General features: G+C 43.2%; 1 protein-coding gene across 1 annotated transcript; it reads left to right on the top strand.

Moving 5' to 3' along the window:
* The first annotated feature begins 8,749 nt into the window (after window positions 1-8,749).
* Window positions 8,750-15,798, top strand: CCDC86 (coiled-coil domain containing 86). The gene is made up of 4 exons (XM_056851999.1): window positions 8,750-9,033; window positions 11,635-11,764; window positions 14,584-14,658; window positions 15,679-15,798. Exons 1-4 carry the CDS (start codon window positions 8,750-8,752, stop codon window positions 15,796-15,798), a joined length of 609 nt encoding a protein of 202 aa, XP_056707977.1.
* The last annotated feature ends 6,925 nt before the right edge of the window (window positions 15,799-22,723 follow it).

Genomic DNA, 22,723 nt, shown 5'->3' with positions numbered 1-22,723 from the left:
CTTCACCTTTCCCAGGTGGTCTCCAGACATCAAAAGAAGAAAACATTTCAGCATTCTGATAAAGTTTTGTTCTCCAGAGAAGAAAAACTCCATGCCAGTTTATTTGCACTAAACTCTCCTTCATAGTAGAGGCTGTTGGATAATGCCAGAGTTTCCCCCTATACTTCTGTACAGTATCAAGAGAGTATATTTTCTGTCCCTTTAAAATCTCATTTTTGAGCTCCTACCTGTCTCTGGGAAATAATTAACCATGTTCTCCTCTGTTGTAGCTAGGGTGTGTATGTGTAAGGGACAAAGAGCAGTGAATGAATTGATCAAACAATCCCTGGAATTTCCTGGACTTTTTCCAAGAACACTTTCAATCATGGAAGTGCTTTTGGAAGGATCTCTGTGGTGGCATAGACCTAAAACAAAGTTACAGAGAAATTGAAAGTCCATGTGAATTTTTTTGTGGGGAGGGAGGAATGGAAGTTAGAACCGATCGTAAACTAGTAGTTGCTTGTGGATCATTCTGGAAAAATCAGTGTGGGTTTTTCAACATTTGTGTTGTTATCCATGTTCCATAGAAAGAATTCCAGTTACGTATTCTCAGGGAAAGTATTGCATCAGTGCTTTCTGCTGTTTGTAACCAGAGGATAAAGTTACATTACAAAATCTCCCTGCACACCTGTTTTGCCCCAGTACTCTAGAAAAAAACAAAAAAGTAAAATTATATTTAATGCAGTTTGATGTTCAGATGGATTTGTACACTTATTGTATATTACCACTTCTTATAAGGGACAGTGAACTGTGCCTTTTAGATAGCCACTCTATCTGCTTGAGATAATTCACTGGAGGGGAGAATGTGACAGGAGATAATTCCAGCCTACCTCTAGCGTTACTTGGAGATAGATGGCAGTTGCTTTACAGATATACCCCAAAAAACTGTGAGTTGGACCCAAAGGTGCCTTTTATTCACACAACAGGGAGCTGTTCTCAGTCTCCTCAGATTCCTACTTGAGAAAGCTATCCTCATATGGCATCTCACGCTATTCATGAGGGTCCCCTGACCTCAGGAGCAGATTCTTGAGTGGTGTGATTTGCAGAAAATAGGGGGAAGAGGGAAGATCTGTTCTACAAGCAGAAGTCATGCTTGCCATTCTTAAGATTAAATGCAGTGAGAATAAATGCTGTAAGAAAAATGTTAATGTTATGCACATCCTCATTTAGAGGCAGACAGGCTGATGCGAGAGAGAGAGAGAGGTCTCCTTAAATGATTTTGTTGAACTAAAGAAGTAGGGAAGAAACGTGAATAGAATAGATACAAGATACAGGAAAATTAATCACTAATGTGCTTTGTTCTGGCTACAGGGTGTAAACCAATGTGAGACATTCAATAGAGGCTGTTTCATTTAATGGAAATCATACACGCTATTTTGATCAAGAATTTTGACAAAGTATATTAAAGGAGTGATGGCATATGCTGCATTGTTTCCCCATGGTAGTGGAAATAAGGAAAGATTGTGAGTCTGTTTGTGCATTCAGCAGAACCAAGCCATTTTTAGATTCAGCAAAATCAAGTAATTCTTTTAAATAATATGACTTCATGCGATGACTTCAAGCCCCACACATAGAAAGACAGCAAATCCAGGAGAAGTCTACGCTGTACTCGTCTCCATTGCACACTAGTTTTATATTGGCAAGAAGGTTTTTAGAGTGGGGAAAGTCAATAAGACACTTCCCCTTTTGCATTGTGAAATAGGACATTTCAGGAAAATATGCCACGTTTCTGCTAACTGTGCAAACTGGCCCATATAGCAGAACTGACTTTCAGCAAAGTGTGGTGTGAGAACTACGACGATGACAAATGTTTCAGTGACCTTATCTGATTCCTTTTTTTAAATCCTTTTCCTAAGAACTCTGTTAGTGTCTGTTAATTAGGCTTCAGTATTTTGAGGAGTTACCTTAAGACTGCATCTGCCAAATGGACACTGGTTTATATACCACAATATGTTTGTTAGTGTTTAAGGTACCACGAGGTTCTTTATCATTTAAGATGCAGCACACTAACATGGAACCTCTCTGGAATTTGTCTTCAAGAACTTAAGATACTTCAGCAGGTTTCTTTTGGGGAACTGTGCCTGAAATCACTGCTGCAATTAATAACATCAAAAGGATTATTACATGTGTCTACTTGTGTGTATGGGTATGATCAAGGCAACTGTAGTATAGTATTTAAGAGGCTAAGGTATGATCTAGACAACTGTAGTGTAGTGTTTAAGAGGATGGTTCTAATCTCACCTCTGTTATGAACTCACTGGGTGGACTTAATGCAGGTCATATCTTCGCTGTATTACTATTTAACAATCTAAGCAATGACTCCATACATATATAATTTTTTTTTTGGAAATTTTGAAGCCAAGGGGAGAAATCCCCCCCAAAAAAGAGGACATTTGGGGGAAACTGAAATATATGAAATACTTGCTCTTTTATCAAAAGTAGGCTTGCTTTACCGCTTTAACTACATACAATCTATAATTTATAACTTAGCATATAAAATTGTCTTATTTGACATATTTATGGAATTTAGATATATAAATGCTTTAATTTTCTACAAGCAAAATTGTGACTACTTAAGAGAGAGTTAAAAATTGCTGCATCCTATGCTACCTTAGCACAGATATCATAGTTTTTGCCATCTGAGAAGGGAGAGTTGAAAATAGAAAAAACTTCCACAATAAGAAGTGAGCTGTGGCTCACGAAAGCTCATACCCTACCAGAAAATATTTTTGTTAGTCTTTAAGGTGCTACTGGACTCTTGCCCTTTTTGACTACTGCAAACAGACTAACACGGCTACCCACTGTGAACAATAAAACAAGTGTGATATTTGGACAAAAAAAGCTTCGAACGTTCATAACATGGCGAGCAGCATGTTTGGATATCAAGTTCAAATTTATAACACAGAAAACACTGAACATTTCAGAGTATTACAATACCCATTATAGCATATTAACTCTGTACAAAATAAGTTACATTTAAAAATATATATTTGAAAATGTTTTGACCTTATACACAGGAATTAGTACCTGAGGATTATCTCTTTCCATTGGAAAAACTGAAAACATTCCCCAGGGGGAACCCCCCCCCCCATTGTATCTCTGTAGTTTTGTATGACATGAATAGATGTAGGGTCAGTTCAGACATAACTTCCCACCGTTGTTTGCAAAGGATGTTACATCTGAACCAGTACATAGCCTATTTTTTTTTACATAGCCTCCTGTAAAGGAAAATCTCAAGAAAATAAGCAGTTATTGCATTTATAACCTAGTACATAAATATTAGCAGTTGTACTAACTTTATTTAAATTACACATCGAAATAAGCAGCTGTCCTAAACCATAGTACTAGTGCTGCTCAGATTAATGTATTGCTGGCATGGTATATTCAGTGGGATCTCTTTGTGCCTTGTCAAAGCCAACTTTCTTGTTTTTATATAGCACCTCAGGCTTGACTATGAGGGTTGTATAGCACCTTCGGCCATGTGTCTTCTGTATTACAATTAAAACATATTGGTCACTAAATGTGTAAAGCTGTTTGTTCATTATTAATTACATTTGGTATGAAACAGCTGATTCCAAAGTTTTCATGTGTGTTGGGTCTGCTGCTTCCTGGATAACAAACTAGTAAATATGTTTATAGTGAAAAACAATACCATAGATTAGAACTACAGCCATGTATTTAACACTGCAGAATGAATCCTCTTTATTTGGTTTATAGTGCAACACTGGAGTAAAAGGAATTTCTGTGCTACTGCCAAAGTTCAGTCTAAAACAGATATACCAATGGTCTCATTAAGACAATCCATATATAGGGTTGGATCCAACCAGTTTTTCCACCGGTGGAAAAGGGAGGAGGGGGCCCACTTGGACCATCAAACAGGCCAAATTTGGAATCACAGGACCTGCATGGACAAAAGACATGTAAAATGGGGACTGTAATAAGGGGAATTGGCCAGGACAATGAAAAGCAACCTGGACCCATAAACAAGAAATATAAAACCACTCTGCCAGGTTTTGTTTCACCCCAGACATTATTAAATGGAGTATAACTGCTATACAAGCCACATTATAGCAAGTCAGACTATGGTTCATCTAGTGTTGTAGTTTGGCATGGTAGCAGTTCCCTAGTAAAAAAAGGAGGAGGTAAACCTTACCAGAGAAAAAGGCCCTCTTAAGTTTCGTTAATGGCACCACCAGATCCAGTGCCTAGCTCCAAAGAACTTACAGGAAATTACAGGCCAGTTAGCTTCACGTCTGTTCCAGGTAAATTGATGGAAAGCATTATTAAAGACAGAATTGTGAAGCATATAGAAAGGCAAGCCCTGCTGAGCAAAACCCAACATGGCTTCTGCAAATGTCGGTCCTGTCTCACTAACCTTTTAGAGTTTTTTGAAAGTGTCAGTAAGCATGTGGACAGAAATGAGCCTGTGGCTTCAATACAACGGAAGAATAAAAGTCTACAGCTTTACAACGGCTTTACTGTCATTCCCCGAGTCTTACATATCCCGAGGCAAAATTTAGCAGCTTGTCTGCATGCCTGGTGGTTTTGATCGGACAGTAGGTTTTCCAATTTAATTTCATCGGATTCGCCCAGAAAGCCATTAAGCACAGGCTGAAGATATTTTGATCTGGCCGCCTTGTGATGTGGACATCTCAGAATAATATGCTCGGTTGTTTCCACCTCCCCTAACAAGCATGAGCATAATCTTCCTGAGTATGGAATCTTTTTAAATCTCTCTACCAACACAGCAGAAGGAAGTGCCACGCATTTTGCCAGACTAAACGCTCTTCTACTGTTATGAGAGTCTATTTTAGTTAGGCTGCCGGAGCAACCAGAATACATTGTCAGTTCTCACAATGGAAGGACGTGAGCAGTGATAGGGTTGCCAGATCCCTCTTCGCCATCGGTGGGAGGTTTTGGGAGGTTTTGGGGGCGGAGCCTGAGTAGGGTGGCGTTTGGGGAGGGGAGGGACTTCAATGCCATAGAGTCCAATGGCCAAAGCGGCCGTTTTCTCCAAGCGAACTGATCTCTATTGGCTGGAGATCGGTTGTAATAACAGGAGATCTCCAGCTAGAACCTGGAGGTTGAGAAAAATATGCACAAGTACTACTGGGATAGTAGTGAAAATATAGTACTAGGCTCAAACCAATTAATTTAAATAATACACAAGCAAACTATGCAAACATATATTGTGAACAATGTGTAACATCTACAGACAAGTGAAAACAGCAGTGATAGTATGTACAAGCAAATAGCCATTTTGAGCAGCCTTTTTGGTGCAACAAGACTGAATTATTCTCTCTGTATTAGATTGCTATTATTGCATCTACAAAGACAAACCAATTAATATCTATGAAGATTCCAGCTGATGAAGCTGCAATTTTGCAGTGAAAACGCTAGTGTGCATCCGGACCGCGTTACTGTGGACTTTTTCAGCCTTCCTCGTGTTGCTTTTTGAAGAAAACAACCTAGAGATAAGACTCTTACTTACCTTGAAAAAGACTTTCCATCTTAGATTTGCTTGTACATACTATCACTGCTGTTTTCACTTGTCTGTAGATGTTACACATTGTTCACAATATATGTTTGCATAGTTTGCTTGTGTATTATTTAAATTAATTGGTTTGAGCCTAGTACTATATTTTCACTACTAGTACCTGGAGGTTGGCAACCCTACTCAGGGATCTGTTTTGAGACCAGTGCTTTTCAACCTGTTCATCAATGTCCTGGAGCTGGGGGTGAACAGTGAGATGGCGGCTGCTGTGAAAAAGGCAAATTTCATGCTGGCCATAATTAGAAATTAGAGAATAAAACTGCTGCTATCTCAGTGCCCTTGTACAAATCTATGGTGGACCACATTTGGAATACTGTGTACAGATCTGGTCACTACACCTAAAAAAGGATATTGCAGACCTTGAGAAGGTGCAGAAACAAGAGTTACCAGCTCCACATGGGAAATACCAGGAGATTTCAGGGGCGGAGGCTGAGGAGGACGGGGTTTGGGGAGGGGAGGAACTTCAATGCCATAGAGTCCATTTGCCAAAACGGCCATTTTCTCCAGGGGAATTGATCTCTATCGGCTTGAGATCAGTTGTAATAGCAGGAGATCTCCAGCCACCACTTGGAGGTTGGCAACCTGATGCAGAAAAGAGCAACCAAAATGATCAGGCGGCTAGAGCAACTGCCCTATGAGGAGGAGTGGTTGAAATGCTTAGGGCTGTTTAGCTTAGAAAGAAGGTGGTTTAGGGGAGAGATGACTATAAAATTATGCATGGTATGGAGAGAGTGGACAGGGAGAAGCTTTTCTCCCTCATAATGCCAGAACACAGGATCATCTGCTGGAGCTGGAGGGCGAGAGATTCAAAACAGATAAAAGGAAATATTTCTTCACACAACGTATAGTTAGATTGTGGAACTCCCTGCCCCAGGATGTGGTGATGGCTGCCAACTTGGAAGGCTTTAAGAGCGGAGTGGACATGATCATGGAGAAGAGGGCTATTCATGACTACCGGTCATGATGCATATCTATTCTCTCCAGTATCAGAGGAGCATGCCTATTATATTAAGCGCTGTGAAACACAGGAGGCATGGTGCTGCTGCAGTCGTCTTGCTTATGGGCTTCCTAGAGGCACCTGGTTGGGCACTGTGGGAACAGAACAGACTGTGGACTTGATGGGCCTTGGTCTGCTCAAGCATGGTTTTTCTTGTGCAGCCTCTTGCCAACAAACAGACCCCCCCCCCCTCTCAGGCTGCATCTCCCTCTCCATTTTATGGGTCTCTTTCTTTTGTAATGCCTGTAATCATTATTATTTGATTGTATGCTTTTATGTTCAGTCTGCATATTTGCACTTATAGAAATGCTAAGCCCAGGATATAAGGGCTGGTTTAAAACACTATGTATTCATATGCACATACATGGAGGCTTTGGGAAGGTGGCACCCGGGAGCCATGGGCCAGTAAATCAGACTGTCTGTGCTTGGTACAGCCTTCCACTAATACACAGCTCAGAGTTACCTACTGCTTAAGGAATGTGTTTTGTACTTCCAAAATCACAAGACTTAGCATCTGCTTAGAAACAGCTTCGACCAATCTCTATATCCTATGTTAATTAGAGTAAGGTAGACAACCAATGTCTAGTGAGTTGACGTAATTAAAACATCCCTAACCAAAAGTTATAATTGGGGTGGCAATCTATTGTCGAAGGCTTTCACGGTCAGAGTTCATTGGTTCTCGTAGGTTATCCTGGCTGTGTAACCGTGGTCTTGGTATTTTCTTTCCTGACGTTTTGCTAGCAGCTGTGGCCGGCATCTTCAGAGGAGTAACACTGAAGGACAGTGTCTCTCAGTGTCAAGTGTGTAGGAAGAGTAATATGTAGTCAGAAGGAGGTTGGGTTTGAGCTGAGTCATTGTCCTGCAAAGTATTAAAAGTAATGAGCTAACCATTGTCCTGTAAGAATCAAGATAATGTGCTAATGAGGGTGTAGTATGTTAATGTGGAACCACTGTATCCTGAAGCGATCTGTTAACATGTGGAATCCAAGGCTTGTGATTTGCACATTACCTTTAATACTTTGCAGGACAATGACTCAGCTCAAACCCAACCCCCTTCTGACTATATATTACTCTTCCTACACACTTGACACTGTCCTTCAGTGTTCCTCCTCTGAAGATGCCGGCCACAGCTGCTGGCGAAACGTCAGGAAAGAAAATACCAAGACCACGGTCACACAGCCCGGATAACCTACAAGAACCAATAAACAGATTAATTCCTCTGAAGATGCCTGCCACAGCTGCTGGCGAAACGTCAGGAAAGAAAATACCAAGACCACGGTCACACAGCCCGGATAACCTACAAGAACCAATAAACAGATTAATTCCTCTGAAGATGCCTGCCACAGCTGCTGGCGAAACGTCAGGAAAGAAAATACCAAGACCACGGTCACACAGCCCGGATAACCTACAAGAACCAATGGGGTGGCAATCTATATTGTCGAAGGCTTTCACGGTCAGAGTTCATTGGTTCTTGTAGGTTATCCGGGCTGTGTGACCGTGGTCTTGGAATTTTCTTTCCTGACGTTTCGCCAGCAACTGTGGCCGGCATCTTCAGAGTAGAAACTCTGAAGGACAGTGTCTCTCAGTGTCAAGTGGCAATCCTTTGTTTAAGCGTGCGAGCTCTCCTGCGCATTTGGGAAGCTCCCAATGTATTATTAAGCTTAATAAGCGAACTGCTTCGAATTACCAACCTCTTCCTGTTTTATGGTCCTTGATACTTAATACCACAACTCAGGCTCTTCACTTTCAGCCTTTGGTCTTATGTGGGTTTTAATTTTTGGGCGGGAGCCGCCTCGCGACCGTTGCCGATAAGGCGGGGCCTAAATGTTTTCAAACATGAATGAATGTTTCACCCTCCCCTCCCCCCCCCCATGTTTGATCACTATCTACTTATGGCTGTTTTGAATTACCACCCAAAACATACAAAGGACACCTCCGGGTGCAGCAAAGGTAATTTATGTTCAGTCGCCCCATTTACACCCTTTGTAGCCCGCAGCCCACGAGGAGTGGTATACAGACGAGGCGCCCTTTTTGCACGCAACCCCGCAGAGGAGCGTCAAGTCGCAGCGCAAAACACGACAGCGGGCGGCCGGTGCCGCTCTAGGCCCTCCGTCTCTGTGGCACAATGGCTCCCAAGGCGGCGTTCGTTGTCGCGGCCCATGACGTCATCGCGGCGGGACGCTCGCGAGCGTCGCACGTGGAGGGAGGCTGCGGCGGTGGTCGCTGCGATGCGGCCGGACGAGGAGGCGGGCAGGGCCGAGCCTGAGCCGGCCGCGGAGCTTTTGCCGCCCGGGAACGGAGGAGGAGCTCCTGCCTTGGCGGTTCCCCGGCCCGAGGAGCCTCGGGGGGCTGCTGGGGGGAAGAAGCGGAAGGGAGCGGCCGCCATCGTCCCTAAAGGGAAGCCTAAATCAGGACGGGTGTGGAAAGACCCCGGCAAGAAGCGGTGGGCGCTTGATGGTCGGGGACTGGGCGGGCGAAACTGGGAGCGGTGGCAGGACTGGGGTTGCGTGGCCTTGTTGGGGAGTGGCGGCGCATCCCATGAATGCGTTGGCCATTTATGCAGTCAATTTTGATGCTCGCTCAAAGCGGTTTTATTATTATTATTATTATTATTATTATTATTATGTGGTAAACAAGGGTTCGTGGGGGTGGGGAGAGACCCGAGATCGTTATTTCAAGAAAACAGTTTATTTGCAGCTGCTGACTCAGAGGCCCTAATGGGCAGAAATCTCTGAGCCCCGATCGTACTGAGGAAGGGATATTTATCCAAATTCAAGATATGACAACCCATCAACATGCAGGGTAGCGCTGATAACACTCCAGACATCAAGGCGGCAGTAGAGTAACAGTAGAATAACATTGGTTCTCTCCCTGCCCCCATGCCAGCCTCCTCCTCCCATTGATAAGACCATTGGATGTTGCAGCATTGTTTATTGGGGTTGCTATTCAACCACCAAAGTGATGGCTGAGATCTCACAACATAGCCACACAAGATTTAATTTTTCTTGGGGTACGTTTAACCCATGTCCTGGGGTACCTTTAACCCATGTTTCTTCACTTAATGAGAGAGGCTGTAGTGGGGCTTGTACAAGCAATAATTTTTACAAATCCAAATCTGGACAAAAGTAATGTATATTCCACACCAAGAAAAACTACCTGTTTGAAGTAGACTTATCTTGCATGGTTTATTGGTTCTTGTAGGTTATCCGGGCTGTGTGACCGTGGTCTTGGTATTTTCTTTCCTGACGTTTCGCCAGCAGCTGTGGCCGGCATCTTCAGAAGAATTAATCTATTTATTGGTTCTCGTAGGTTATCCGGGCTGTGTAACCGTGGTCTTGGAATTTTCTTTCCTGACGTTTCGCCAGCAACTGTGGCCGGCATCTTCAGAGGAGTAACACTGAAGGACAGTGTCTCTGTCTCTGAAAGCCTTCGACAATAGTAGAATAACAGTTTCACCCAGTTCTTGTTATGGTTTACTCTGACTCTCCATGCCTCTTAACCCACTTCCTTAGCACACAGACATACAGAGATATTCTGCCCAGCAACAAGCTATTCCCTGGCTGCCCTAATACATTTTACAGAAAGGAAAAGAGATTGTTACAAATTGCTAAATCAGTGGATCTTCCATAGTCAGGGGAAGTCTACCTTGCTGTCTCAATTATTATTTTATAAATGCGACCTTTAAAATGCTTATTCACGGTCCCGGCGCAAAAGGAGAAATCCCACCCTCACCCGCCTGCTCCTTTGTTCCTTCCATTAACCTCCGTTTCCATAGCTAACGCGCGGCTGTGAATTTTGCACGGTTCCTTGAGGGGATTCTTCACGGCAAGGGCAGAGCAAACACAAAGGCCATTTATGCGTGGGAGGTTTGGCCTTGGATTTGCTGCTGCTTAGATGCACATTTTCCCCATCCGGATTCTCAAAACTGCATGGGGGCAGTTTTGAGTTTTGAGTATTCGAATGGGGAAAATGTACATCTGGAGTGCGGCAAATCCAAGGCTAAATCTCCCATGCATAAATGCATAAAAGGTCACGTTAAAATGGCTCTTAAAAATGCAACGCAGGTCTGCGCTGGCTTCGCAGTCACTTCCTGAATGATGGTTCAGTGTGCAAAACTAAAAGAAAGCTGTGGGGCACTTCAGCCTGGAACGCGCTGCTAACTACCAAGCATAAATGGCTAACTGTTTACATTCGTTACATCTTCTAAATGCATTGACTGACAACAGTTTCTTTTATAAGTTATGCTTGCCTACTTGCGTTCCCAAAAGAACGGGGGTGGGGGGAGCCTTTTATAAAATAAAGTCTTGTTGAGTTTGATGGACATGTTTGGTGGTGTTACTCTGAACTACGCTTTTAGGTCAAACCATGTCACTTGTATTGGATAGCTCTCAATTTTTATTTAGCTGTTCCTCCAAAGAATTCATGGCAGCATGCGTGGTTCTCTGTTTCTGAATTTTATCCTAACAATAACCCTGCCAGAGAGAATTGCTGGCCGCAGGTCTCCTGATGAGTTTCATGGCGCAGTGGGGATTTGAAACTGTGTCTCTCTAGACCTAGTCCAATAGCAGTATATCAAACAGGCGCATCTCATGCTGGGTTACCAGAATTCCTGGTAATTTCCTCCAGTGATTAGTTCTGTAACTCTTTTGCGGTCTCTCTCTCTCCCCCCCCCCCCCACACACTTTTTTTTTTTGCTGTCAAGTCACAGCAGACTTATGGCGTCCCCATAGGGTTTTCAAGGCAAGAGACGTTTAGAGATGGTTTGCCATTGCCTGCCTCTGTGTCATGTCCCTGGTATTCCTTGGAGGTCTCTCATCCAAATACTAGCCAGTGTCAGGGTTGAGAATGTGTGACTGGCCCAAGGTAGTATCTCTACCATTTATTCTTCCTGTAATGCAAACATGTTTGTTTATTCAGAAGTAAGTCCCACATTGAGGCTTATGGGTAAACACTCATAGTAGTGCTGTTTCTGTGTGTTGTGCTAATGCTAAGAGATAACTGTTTAGTTCGGGCTGCTAATGGAATGTGTTTTCCCCCTCATTAGATTTTCTCATATGATTCAGGACAAGCCTTTGCATACCTCTTGGGAACGCAAGATGAAGGAACGTCAAGAGAAAAAGGCGGTCAGAGATTTTGCCCGGCAGCTGGAGGAAGAAAAACAGAGAGAGCGTGAGGTGAGGAGGCATGCATGCTAGAGAATAGCCTGTTAATCAATTATAGCTGTGTGCCTGTCACTAGTAGTGAAGCAGACTGTCACTCCTCTGAAGATGCCTGCCACAGCTGCTGGCGAAATGTCAGGAAAGAAAATACCAAGACCACGGTCACACAGCCCGGATAACCTACAAGAACCAATGAACTCTGACCGTGAAAGCCTTCGACAATATTTTAATCTATTTAGTTAATTATCCTGCCTTTATCCCCAATGGAGACTCAAAGCGGCTTAAATTGTGCTATCGTTCTCTCATGCATGTTTTCGTTGCAGCAGTTCTGTGAAATAGGTATGGCTAAGAATGTATGACTTGCCCAAGGTCACCCAGCAAGCTTCCATGGCAGAGTTGGGGTATGAGCCTGAATCTCCCAGATTCTGGTCTAGTACATGGTCTCTATTTTCTTGATAGAATTCTGAGATGAAATTCAAGCTTATGACTTCAGAGACTTTGCAGAATCTAGTATATCACTTCCCTTATCTCATCTGGAGTGCCTGGAAATTTATTTATTTATTTTATTTAAAACATTTATTAGCCACCTTTCTTCCTGACAGAGCTCAAGGTAGCTTACCGCAAAAATAAAATATTTAAAAAACATAAAAACCGAAATTTAAAATCACAACACAGGATGGCTAATAAACTTAACCAGGTGCAGTCGTATAATTGGTCTTAAGTCGTTGCTCAGACACACCTTTGTCCCCTCAAGCTCCCCCCCTCCCCACTACATCTCAGTTTAAGCCAGCTAAGTCTCTTGGAACAGTTGATAATTTTGTGAATCGATGTCAGTGTGTTAAGTGCCATCAAGTCACTTCCAAGTCAGTTGTGGCGGCCCTATGAATTCATGACCTCCAACACATCTTCTAATTAACAGCCTTGGTTAAATCTTTCAAACTGAGGGCCATGGCTTCCTTGATTGAGACAATTCATCTCATGTTGGATCTTCCTCTTTTTCTGCTGCCTTCATCTTTTCCTAGCACTGTTGTCTTTTTCAGTGAGGCTTGTCTTCTCATAATGTGACCAAAGTGTGTGAGCCTCAGTCTGGTAATTTTAGCTTCTTGATAGAACTCAGGCTTGATTTGATCTAGAACCCACTTATTTGTCTTTTTGGAAATCCATGGTATCCGTAAAACTCTCTTCCAATACCACATTTCAAATGAATCAACTTTCTCCCTTTCTGCTTTCATCTCTATCCAGCTTTCACATCCATACATAGTAAGGGAAATACTATAGTACAAATTATCTTGGTTACCAGCAACACATCCTTACACTTAAGAATCTTTTCTAACTCCTTCATGGCTGTCCTTCCCAGTCTCAATCTCCTGATTTCTTGGTTGCAGTCTCCCTTTTGGTTGATGATCGAGCTAAGGAATAGAAAGTCTTTAATGATTTCAATTTCTTCTTAGTCAACCATAAAGTTGTATAATTCTTCAGTAGTCGTTACTTTTGTCTTCTTGATGTTCGGCTGTAATCCTGCTTTGAAACTTTCTGCTTTAACCTTCATCAGTAGTCATTTCAAGTCTTCATTATTTTCTGCCTATAATGTGCATATTGATTGAAGAGATAGGGAAATGAAATACATCCTTGTCTGACACCTTTGCCTATTGGAAACCATTCTGTTTCTCCATATTCTGTACTAATAGTAGTTCCTTGTCCACAGTCCAAGTTTCACGTCAAAATAATCAGATGTTTTGGCATACCAATTTCTTTTAAACCCATTCATAGCTTTTCATGATCCACAAAGTCAAAAGCTTTGCTGGAATCTATGAAACACAAGCTGATTTTCTTCTGAATTTCTCCTGTTTGCTCCATAAACCAATGTAAAGTTGCAATATGATTGCTAGTGCCTCTTCCTTTTCTGAATCCAGCTTGAACATCTTGCATTTCTCATTCCATATATGGTAACAGTCTTTGTTGTAAGATTTTGAGCATCACTTACATGAGAAATTGATGCAGTGGTCTGATAGTTGGTGCAGTCTTTTACATCTTTTTTTTTTAAATTGGAGTATAGATTGAGTGTTTCCAGTCTGTAAGCCATTGTTTTGTTTTCCATATTTGTTGGCATATTCTTAAGATTTTGATGGACTGTTTCTATAGCTTGAAATAGCTCTACTGATATCCCATTTATTCCTGGTGATTTGTTTCTCCCAGTTGCTTTGAGTGCAGTTTTCACTTCACTTTCTAAAATTGCAGGTTCTTCTTCAAAAGATTCTTCTTGAAAGGGATCTGTTACCCTTTCATCTCTTCTGTATAGTTCTTCAGTGTATTGTTCCCATCTTTTCTTGTCCTGTTTAGTTAATGTATTTCCACGATCTTTCTGCATCTAACCATGCTTTAAATTTCTCTCTGTGATTTCTTGGATCATGTGGAACAGATTTTTTTTTTTTTTTGCTGTTCTCTTCTGTTGTTCTCTGCTCACACCTAGGAACTGAGTGGTCATGAACAGACAACACAAACATTTTACTCCAACTGGATTTAAAGCATCACTGATAGAGTTCTCACTGTATTGCTACAAAGGTGGTAGAGGATGGAGACTTCCATGGGGCATGCACAGCTTGCCACACACTTTGTAAGGATACTATATAGCACATGGCAGGTCCTGGTGAGGGAGGAGGGGACGGTTTGGAGTATCCCCACAATGTAAATTAAAATGGCAGTCCCGGGTTTGCTGAAGTTTGAGAACTCCTGCCTTAGTGCTTTGGAATTCCCTGTATGAACATTCCTCTGGACTCCTTTGGCTGTGGCCCGTAAAGCAATGCACACAAATGTTTCATTTTCTCCACCTACAGAAGAAAAAACAGCGACGAGAAGAGAACTTAAAACGACGGTTGGAAAATGAGAGGAAAGCGGAGATTGTGCAAGTGGTGAGTCTCAGAACAAGTTCTTATATTCCCCTGAAAGGAAACTTGCATCAATCTTTATGTGTGGCAGAGGAGAAGCACTGTTAGTAGTGTACAGACCATCCTTTCTCTCTCAGTTCTATTCGTAGATAGAAAAGAAATATTACAATATTAAGTTGCTCTGTGCACAAAAAATGTGTGTCAGATCCTACCGTCTTTTTCACTGATGCTAAAGAGAGAAATCAGCCCTCTTGACTCACTCCTGAAAAGACTATGCCGGGGATCATGGGATCTACATGAAGAAAAAACCATGTGGAAATCTCTCTGCAGTGAGGAAGAGAATTGTAAAGATCACTCTTGATCTGTCTTGTGCCAGTAGAAACTTTAGTAGAATCCAACTCCATAAGTATTCAGCAGCTTACATTTATCACATTGCTCTTAAAATGAACATTTTTTTCATAACCCAGTAAAACTTTAGCAGACCGCGTTACCCTGATGCTTTTAATTTAAGAGGAATGATTTGGGGTTATCTCCAGAGTCAACACATATGCACACCTTGATTGAGCCTCACTGCCCTCTGTTGATGTAGATTGTGTAAAAGTCTGATGTATTAATTTTATTCATCTATGCATTTTTATCCCATCTTTCTCCAAGGATCTTAGGGTGGTTTACATGGCTTCCCTTTCCCAGTTTTATCCCTATTGTGTCACACTGGCTGTCTTTTTACCTATAAAGCTACTTGAACTGGATTCTTTGAATCTTAGCCACAAAGACTCCATTTGAATTTTCAGTGGGAATCAAGTGGGAAAGATGCATGCTGGGAATTAATCCTATATAAGATTAGTTCTCTGGGGGTGATACTTTTAGTTGTAGGAGATTAACTATCACTCTATCGGTAGCTGTGTGCCCACGCATTTGTTCAGCTGGATGTGCTGTAGGCCAGAGGACCAGCCTGTAATTTTCCGAAGCCTTTTTGCTTTCTGGGATCTCTGTGGAGAAGTTCTCCAGAGAGGTCTCTTACATGGATTTCCCTTCCTTCCTCAGATTCGGAATCCACTGAAACTGAAGCGTGCAAAGAAGAAGCAGTTGCGCCGCATTGAGAAGCGAGACACGCTGGTTCTGTTGCAGAAACGCCAGGCACAGCGCAAAGCAGCCAAGGAATGAAGGGAGAATGATTACCCCTACATGGAAAAATAACTTCCTGGGACAGATAAGCAGGATGCTGGCCCCATTTCACCAGGGAGCTAGGATGTACTGCTTGCTCTCTCCTGGCTTCTCTTGCAACTGAAGCCCAGATTCTTACCAAGAAGCCTACATTGCATCCATGTGTCCCTTTGCTGAAGCCTCTCTTTCTTAATTTCTTGGCAGTGGAGAGGCAGAATGTCAAAGACTGACTTACTGGGATCTATTTCTAAATACAAAGAACAGCAAATGTCTGTGAATTCAAGCAAAGCGGTGTAGAGTTTGTCTGCAGACTTGCTCTTTAGTTATATATGAAAGATCCTAAATAACCTGGAGGTAATTTGCAAAAGTGTTCTTCACAGGGGTAGAATAAAAAGGGGCAGTCACCTGGATCTGATGTTTCTGAAAATGTTACTATACCTGGTTTGGAATTTGGCTTTGATCTTTGGTTATAGGACAACGTGATGGGCTGGACTTAACTGTAGAGCTTAGTACTGAGGCAGGTGTCTAGTTTCCATTGCCCTTCCTAGCTGTGCTGGCTGTTTGTTTTAAACATGGGGCATCCTATGGGGGGAAATACAGATTTCTGTCTTAACCACTCTCATTAGCTAGAATAGTGAAGGTGTCATAAGAGCAATCAAAATTACACAATCAGCTACATTTTTTGGATCAGTAGCTACAAAGATCCAGTGTCAAGGGCTTCAATCCTGCTGGCCTCTTTGAGTACAAAAGTGGGTGTGTATATGCCTGGTGGGTATTTATTAAAAGAACAACTAACTATGACAGACTCAAGGGAGGTTTAAAACTGACGTCTCTGAGACTGCTTGTTTTACCACAAATAAAATCCTTGCTTCACATACAGGTCTCTCCCTTGCTTTTTTCTGGGTTTAGGTCAGTAGTTTTATTTGCATGTTGTGTAACAAAATCCTACCCTTGACTGGTCAAAATCAAGGCTGTGTTCACTCAGACAGACTATTGTTGAAGAACTTGGCCAGCAGTAACAATTCCACTGTTGTGGACAGAAGCAGAATTACAGTAAGTTAAACTCCATTGTGTGAATAATGCGTCATTATCAAACAAAATGTTGTAGGACAGAGGAAAAATTAGTATAATGTGTGTTAAACCAAATCTTGTTGATACAGTTTTCAGGTTATGTAAGTTTTTATACTGAATTACCGGGAAGGAGAGAGAGATGCAGGATTGGTTTCTAGCCAAATATCTGTAGCCATCTCTGATTGACACTGGCTTAAATTAAAAGCTGTTGGGAATGGTGAAGGGCTAGTACATTGTCCAGGAGGGGAGTTATGACCTACAAAACAAAGGCTGCTTGCAGACCAGGGCATGAAAACGCAGTCCTGCCAAAGTAGCACAGGAATTGTGTCCACACACATTCCCATCCCTGCATCACTTACTGCTTACTGAGAGTATCTGTGTTTGGAAGTGACTGTTCTTGTCACTATAAGCAACATGTGCTGAAATTTCAGAAGCTAAAGAAGAGCCTAGATACCTGGTGAGGGCAGGCTTCAGCATCCTTGTCATTCCCCAGACTAGCAAGACTTGAGAAATACAGCATTATAGAATAAATTACACCATTAAAAAATTAATTACACAAAACCAAAGAACTTTAAAAAATTGACTTGCACAGGCTATAGAATTCTGCTGTTTTCTTTTTTTATCTTTTGGCACAAAAGTTTAATTGCCTGGATACATAATTAAATATAATCATAGAGTACATACGTCTGTGTATCTAGGGTTAAGCTTTACTTAAAATGGAAGATGAGATCCTCCGGATGCTGAGGTCTGCAACCAGTACCAGTTTTCTGAACTTTAAAGGTATGTGGAATGCATTTCTAGACACAGCCTGTCTAGAAATAACGTTTTCCCTTAAAACTCATCACAAACTCATCCATATTTTGAAACCCAAATGTTTCACTTAAAAAACTCATTTCATTTTCTTTTTCCCTCCTTGCACAAACTGAATCCCTTAATCTTTATTTAGGTATGTGATCTTTTTAGTGTGGTTATTACATCTGTTTCATGTGAGTGATGTATAACATAGAAATGCTAACAAATGAACCTGAAGGGCTGAAAATGGATGAAATGAAAAGGCATACAATGACAGTATACAATAACATCCTTACTAAGAGAATGCTAGTGCTGAGTTGAGTGACAACAGTAGACCTCAGAAATGTAAAAACAAGGGGGAGGGGCAGGACTTCAGGATCATTGACCCCTTGATCAGGCTGAAATATTACCTAAATTAGACATGGATATGTTACCTTTCATTACTTCTATCAGTTAATGATTGCTTAGTTGAATACCATCCGAGAACAAAAGGCATTAAGTCAACAGAGAAGGTCAAAGTCCTCCAATCTTTAGAAAAACTAAGCTTTGATTTTATACATGACAAGTTGGTACTCATGAAGAATTCACAAGGGGCAGGAGATTATGTTTAAGAGGGAGCGAGCTAGGGAGATGAGGGGGGGATTGAGGATATTCGCTAACTCCCCCCAAATGCAATCACTCAAAAAGCAACCATGCTTCTCAGCCAAACGCATCTGCTGGGGAGGGGCTAGGCTCTGAAGGAAATGGGGTGTATGGCCACAGAATCCAATTCCGCCTCCCTTTTGTGGTCATTTCAAGGTAAAGCAGCAGACCATCACCATTGAAAGGCTTCTTCTGCAGGGAACTAACAGAAGCTCTGCCAACTACCTGCTGCTTATCTAGTGAGAGAATCAGCATGCAGAAGCTAGCTTTTGCATCATCAGAGTTTGCTTCTGCAGTATATATACTATTATTTAGTATATGTTTAATCCTGCTTTTCTCCAATATTGGGACCCTAAGCGGCTTTGGCATGAAAGGTCAAATACAATGTGTGGCCTACTAGATGTAAAACTGCATACTGTTTGGCCCTCCTTGACTTGTTGAGGCTATAATATTTCCAAACTAGACAAGACATGAAAGACTGTCTCTCAAGAGTTAGATCTGAGTCCATTGGGTGTGTAAAGTGCCCTCAAGTTGCAACCGACTTATGGCACCCCCTTTTGGGGTTTTCATGGCAGACTAACAGAGGTGGTTTGAGTAGCACCTTAGAGACCAATAATATCTGATATGACAGGGAGCTTTGACTCTTGAAAGCTTATGCCCCCCACCCCCAATCTTATTGGTCTCTAAGGTGCTATTGGATTCCAACCATACAATTAAAAAAAAATCACACAGAGGATCCACCCATGACTAGGGAAGATGTTTCTGCAAACCTGAGGAAAACTATTCCCAGGGGGGCATTGCCTTTGCATCTGTAGTAGCTGCCTATTTTGAAGCAGCTGACAGCCTCTTAGAAGATGTTTAGTTTGGAATATTCCAACATTTTCTGTTACCTCCTGAACATTTCATGATTGGCCCTGCTTCCTATGGTAGCCATTGTATATTGGTTCTCAAAATTCCAGAAGGGCCCACAGGCTAAACAGGGTTGGAGATCCATGCTTCAAGATCTTAGAGGTCTTGAGACCAAGGTACTTGAAGGATCACCTTATCTCATACTGTACAGCTTGCCGGCTTAGACCCTTTTCCCAGGCTCTGCTCTCAGTGCCCTTGGCTGCTGAGGTGAGGCAGGTAGCAACCCAAGTCAGGGATTTTTCAGTGGCGTTATCACACCTTTGGAATGTCCTCCCCCTTGAGTCTCACCTGGCACCACCTTGACTGTCTTTTGCTCCAGGCCAAAACCTTTATCTGTACCGGGCTTTTCACTAAGGAGCTTCATTTTTTAGCCGTTGTTTTAATGGCTTGCTTCTAGCTGTAAGGTTGTTTTTACACACACACACGACGGACTTTTAACTTGTTTGATTGGCGGTTTTAATATTTCTATTTTTCGTTTTATGACTTCAGCGTTGTGTTTTTATCATGTGAACTGCCTTGAGTAGGTCTCTGGAGAAGCAAATAAGATCATGCACGTGTGCTTTTCCTCTCTTGAGTGCTAGGAAGATCTGTGTTCTATGCATTGTCTGCCAGACATGAATGTTAAGTTCCCAGAACATACTTGGAGCCAAGCCTTCCACATCATTTATTAAAAGACTCCCTCGGGGAACTGGAATGGAGCAATTACTGTTTTGCCCAGGTCTTCTGTCGCAATACTGTTCTCATGGAATAGTTATAAAACCTGTTTTTCTCTCTCCCGTGCACCTTCTCCCTCCCTCCCATATCAAGTTCTGTATTAAAAGTAATCAGAATCGAGCCAGTTATGGCTCATTTCCTCTACCCTCATTTGTGCCTTTTTGCTAATGTTTATGTGAGGTGCACCCAGATCACACGGTGGTGCTACAGCTCCTTCCTTGGTGTGTATTTGCATCTTGTTTATAGGTAGCTTGAACCGGCCAGAGCTCTTGCCTGAAGGAGATGTACAAGCAATTCCCGGTGCGCAGGGTGTGCTGTAGCCCTTCCCTTAGCTGCTTGCTTGCTGGTGGACCTCGACTCCTAAACAACAAAGAAGCCCAAAGGTATCACATGTCTCACGAGCTTGGATCAGGGTGGGATAGATGAGTGGGAGGGAGGGACCAGGCTTGGCAAGTAGCGCACTTGACAGTATGTGCCAAGCAGAGAGGAGTTAACTGTTATCTCCTGATCAGTGCAAAGCTAGTGACCTTGTGTGAAGGTTTTCATTCATAAGGGGAAGAGAAAGCGTTTTCTCGCTCTGAGGGAGGAGGGCGTCTTCAGCTCGGGTTATTTCCATTTCTCTTTGTCAGGGAGGCAGGAACAAAAATCTCTAACCTTCCTGTCTCCCGGGGGAAATAGCACCTCCTCCCTCTGAAGCTCCAGTTTTGTTTCCTGCCTTTGGATAGGGAAGCAGGCTTTTGGCAGCGCTCTGCTGTACCTTGATAGTTAGAGAAGTTCTCAGTCTAGTTTTTTAAGTTTTAGTGTAGTTTTAGCCTTAGGATTAGTTTTTCTGTAGTTTTTTTGTCCTAGTCTTAGTTTTCCTGTCCGTCTCCCCTTTCCTCTTGTCGGCTCCTTGGCCCCAGGCTTCTAGCCAGGCCTTTTCCCGCCGAAAAAAGATGGCGGCCGCCTACATTTCCAATGAGGATTTGGATCCGAGCCTTTTGAAGGCGGCAGATCAGAAAGACTGCCGCCCCGGCAAAGACAAGAAGGACTGCCAGTCTTCTACTAAAGGGGAAAAACGTTAAAAAAGCCTCAGCAGCGACGGATAAGGGAACTAAAAAAAGGAAATTTGCCGGAACGACCGCTAAGGGAGCTTCAAGCTCCAAAGAAGCGAAAGCTCCTAAATTGAGCGGCATGGCTGCTAGCCGATCACCGGAATATAGCGAGCGGAGAAAAGTGGCGCGGCTCAAAGCCATATCTTATCAGCGCTTCCGGCCATTCCTCTCCCAGTAGCGGTTCAACCGTTATCCCAGCCAGCCCTGCAGAGCTTCGGTTTCGCCCTCCCCCTCTTCCCGACTTACAGCTGATCAGCGGAGCGGTTGACGACGCAGCGGTTGGTAACGTACAGCCCCGTGCGTCCTTTATTTAGGAGGGAGGGTTTTCTGCCTTGAGATCCGAACTGGCAAGCTTAATCAGAGGCGCCTTTGTAGAAGGGCTCCAGGCACTGCAGACCCCTTCCCCACCCCCGTCGATTAGCGGCGTTAACCCTACCAATCCCACACGTCAGGACCCATTGGAGGGTACGAGCTCAGCCTTCAGCGGTGCTCAGGACGGCGGGAGAAATCCCTGGCCGACTAAGGCGGCCCAAAAGACCACCCCGGTCAGGCACACATCTGTTACTCCCTCCCCTGACTCTTCCGACAATGAGGGCGGAGAGGACGTTGAGTCTTCCTCCGAAGAGGACCTTCCCCCTGCGGAAGAAAAGCAGTTAAGACTCTTCTCTATGGAGGATTTTCAATCTCTCCTCTCCAGAGCCTTGGCAGCACTAGACCTATCCAAGGACCAGGATCCTCAGGCTGAGGATAAGTTCAAAGACTCAAGGGAGTTTTTCCATAGGCACTCCGTTCCCTCTAGAACCATACCAGTGCCTGATTATTTTACCACCCTCATTAAGTCCGAGTGGGAGAAACCCTTAGTAAGTAAACCAGTCCCAGCTGGAGTTAAGAAATTCTATTCCCTCGCCAGCGCCTCTAGCCAGTTATTACAGCTCCCCCTGGTGGAGGCTCCTGTAGCCGCACTACATTCATATGACCTGGTTACAAGAGATGGCATGGGATCGATAAGGGACCCTTTAGATAGGAAGGTGGAGCTCGCCCTTAAGAGAGCACACGAGGCATCGGCCTCGTCAGTTAGTGCCTCAGTGACCTCAGCCCTGATTTCCAGGGCAGCTATTGTGTGGACCCGCAAGTTACATCAGCTGATCCCAGAGGACAACAAGAAGGCCTTGGAGAGAGTTTCCCGGGTCCTGAAGGCGGTAATCTTCTTAGCGGATTCTACACTTGACACCCTCTCCTTCTCCGCCCGGGCGATAGTTACCCAAGCAGCAGCTAGACGAGCCCTGTGGTTGCGCCTGTGGCAGGTGGATCCAAGGTCTAAAGTTGACTTGATGGGGTTTCCATACCAAGGAGGCAAGCTCTTTGGAGACCAGTTGGATACTATTCTTGTCGAAACGAAGGACAAGAAAAAGGTGTTACCTAAGAGTTACCGCCAAGACAACAAGCATTCTTCTGGTCATTCCTTTCGTCCTTTTGCAAGGTCCAGAGGTGATCAGAGAAGGGGAAATTGGAACCAATCCAGAGGTTCTTTTCACAGGGGAGGCAGATTTTCAAGATCTTCCAGGTTTGCCCAGTCCAACAACGACAGATCCAACAACCGCCAAGCAAAATAGTGACGCCAGAAACCCTCCTGTGGGGGGACACTTGAGCCAATTTGCAAAGCAATGGGAGGCCTCCCATGCGGACCTTTGGGTAGCTCAAGT

Source organism: Euleptes europaea, chromosome 6 (genome assembly GCF_029931775.1).
Source record: "Euleptes europaea isolate rEulEur1 chromosome 6, rEulEur1.hap1, whole genome shotgun sequence".
In the NCBI taxonomy this organism is placed as follows: domain Eukaryota; kingdom Metazoa; phylum Chordata; class Lepidosauria; order Squamata; family Sphaerodactylidae; genus Euleptes; species Euleptes europaea.
This window is presented reverse-complemented; position numbering and strand designations above follow the sequence as displayed.

Coding starts and splice junctions, on each gene's coding strand:
- CCDC86 (XM_056851999.1), top strand. CDS start 8,750: ATGACGTCATCGCGGCGGGACGCTCGCGAGCGTCGCACGTGGAGGGAG. Junction 9,034..11,634: donor AAAGACCCCGGCAAGAAGCG/GTGGGCGCTTGA, acceptor CCCCCTCATTAG/ATTTTCTCATATGATTCAGG. Junction 11,765..14,583: donor AAAAACAGAGAGAGCGTGAG/GTGAGGAGGCAT, acceptor CTCCACCTACAG/AAGAAAAAACAGCGACGAGA.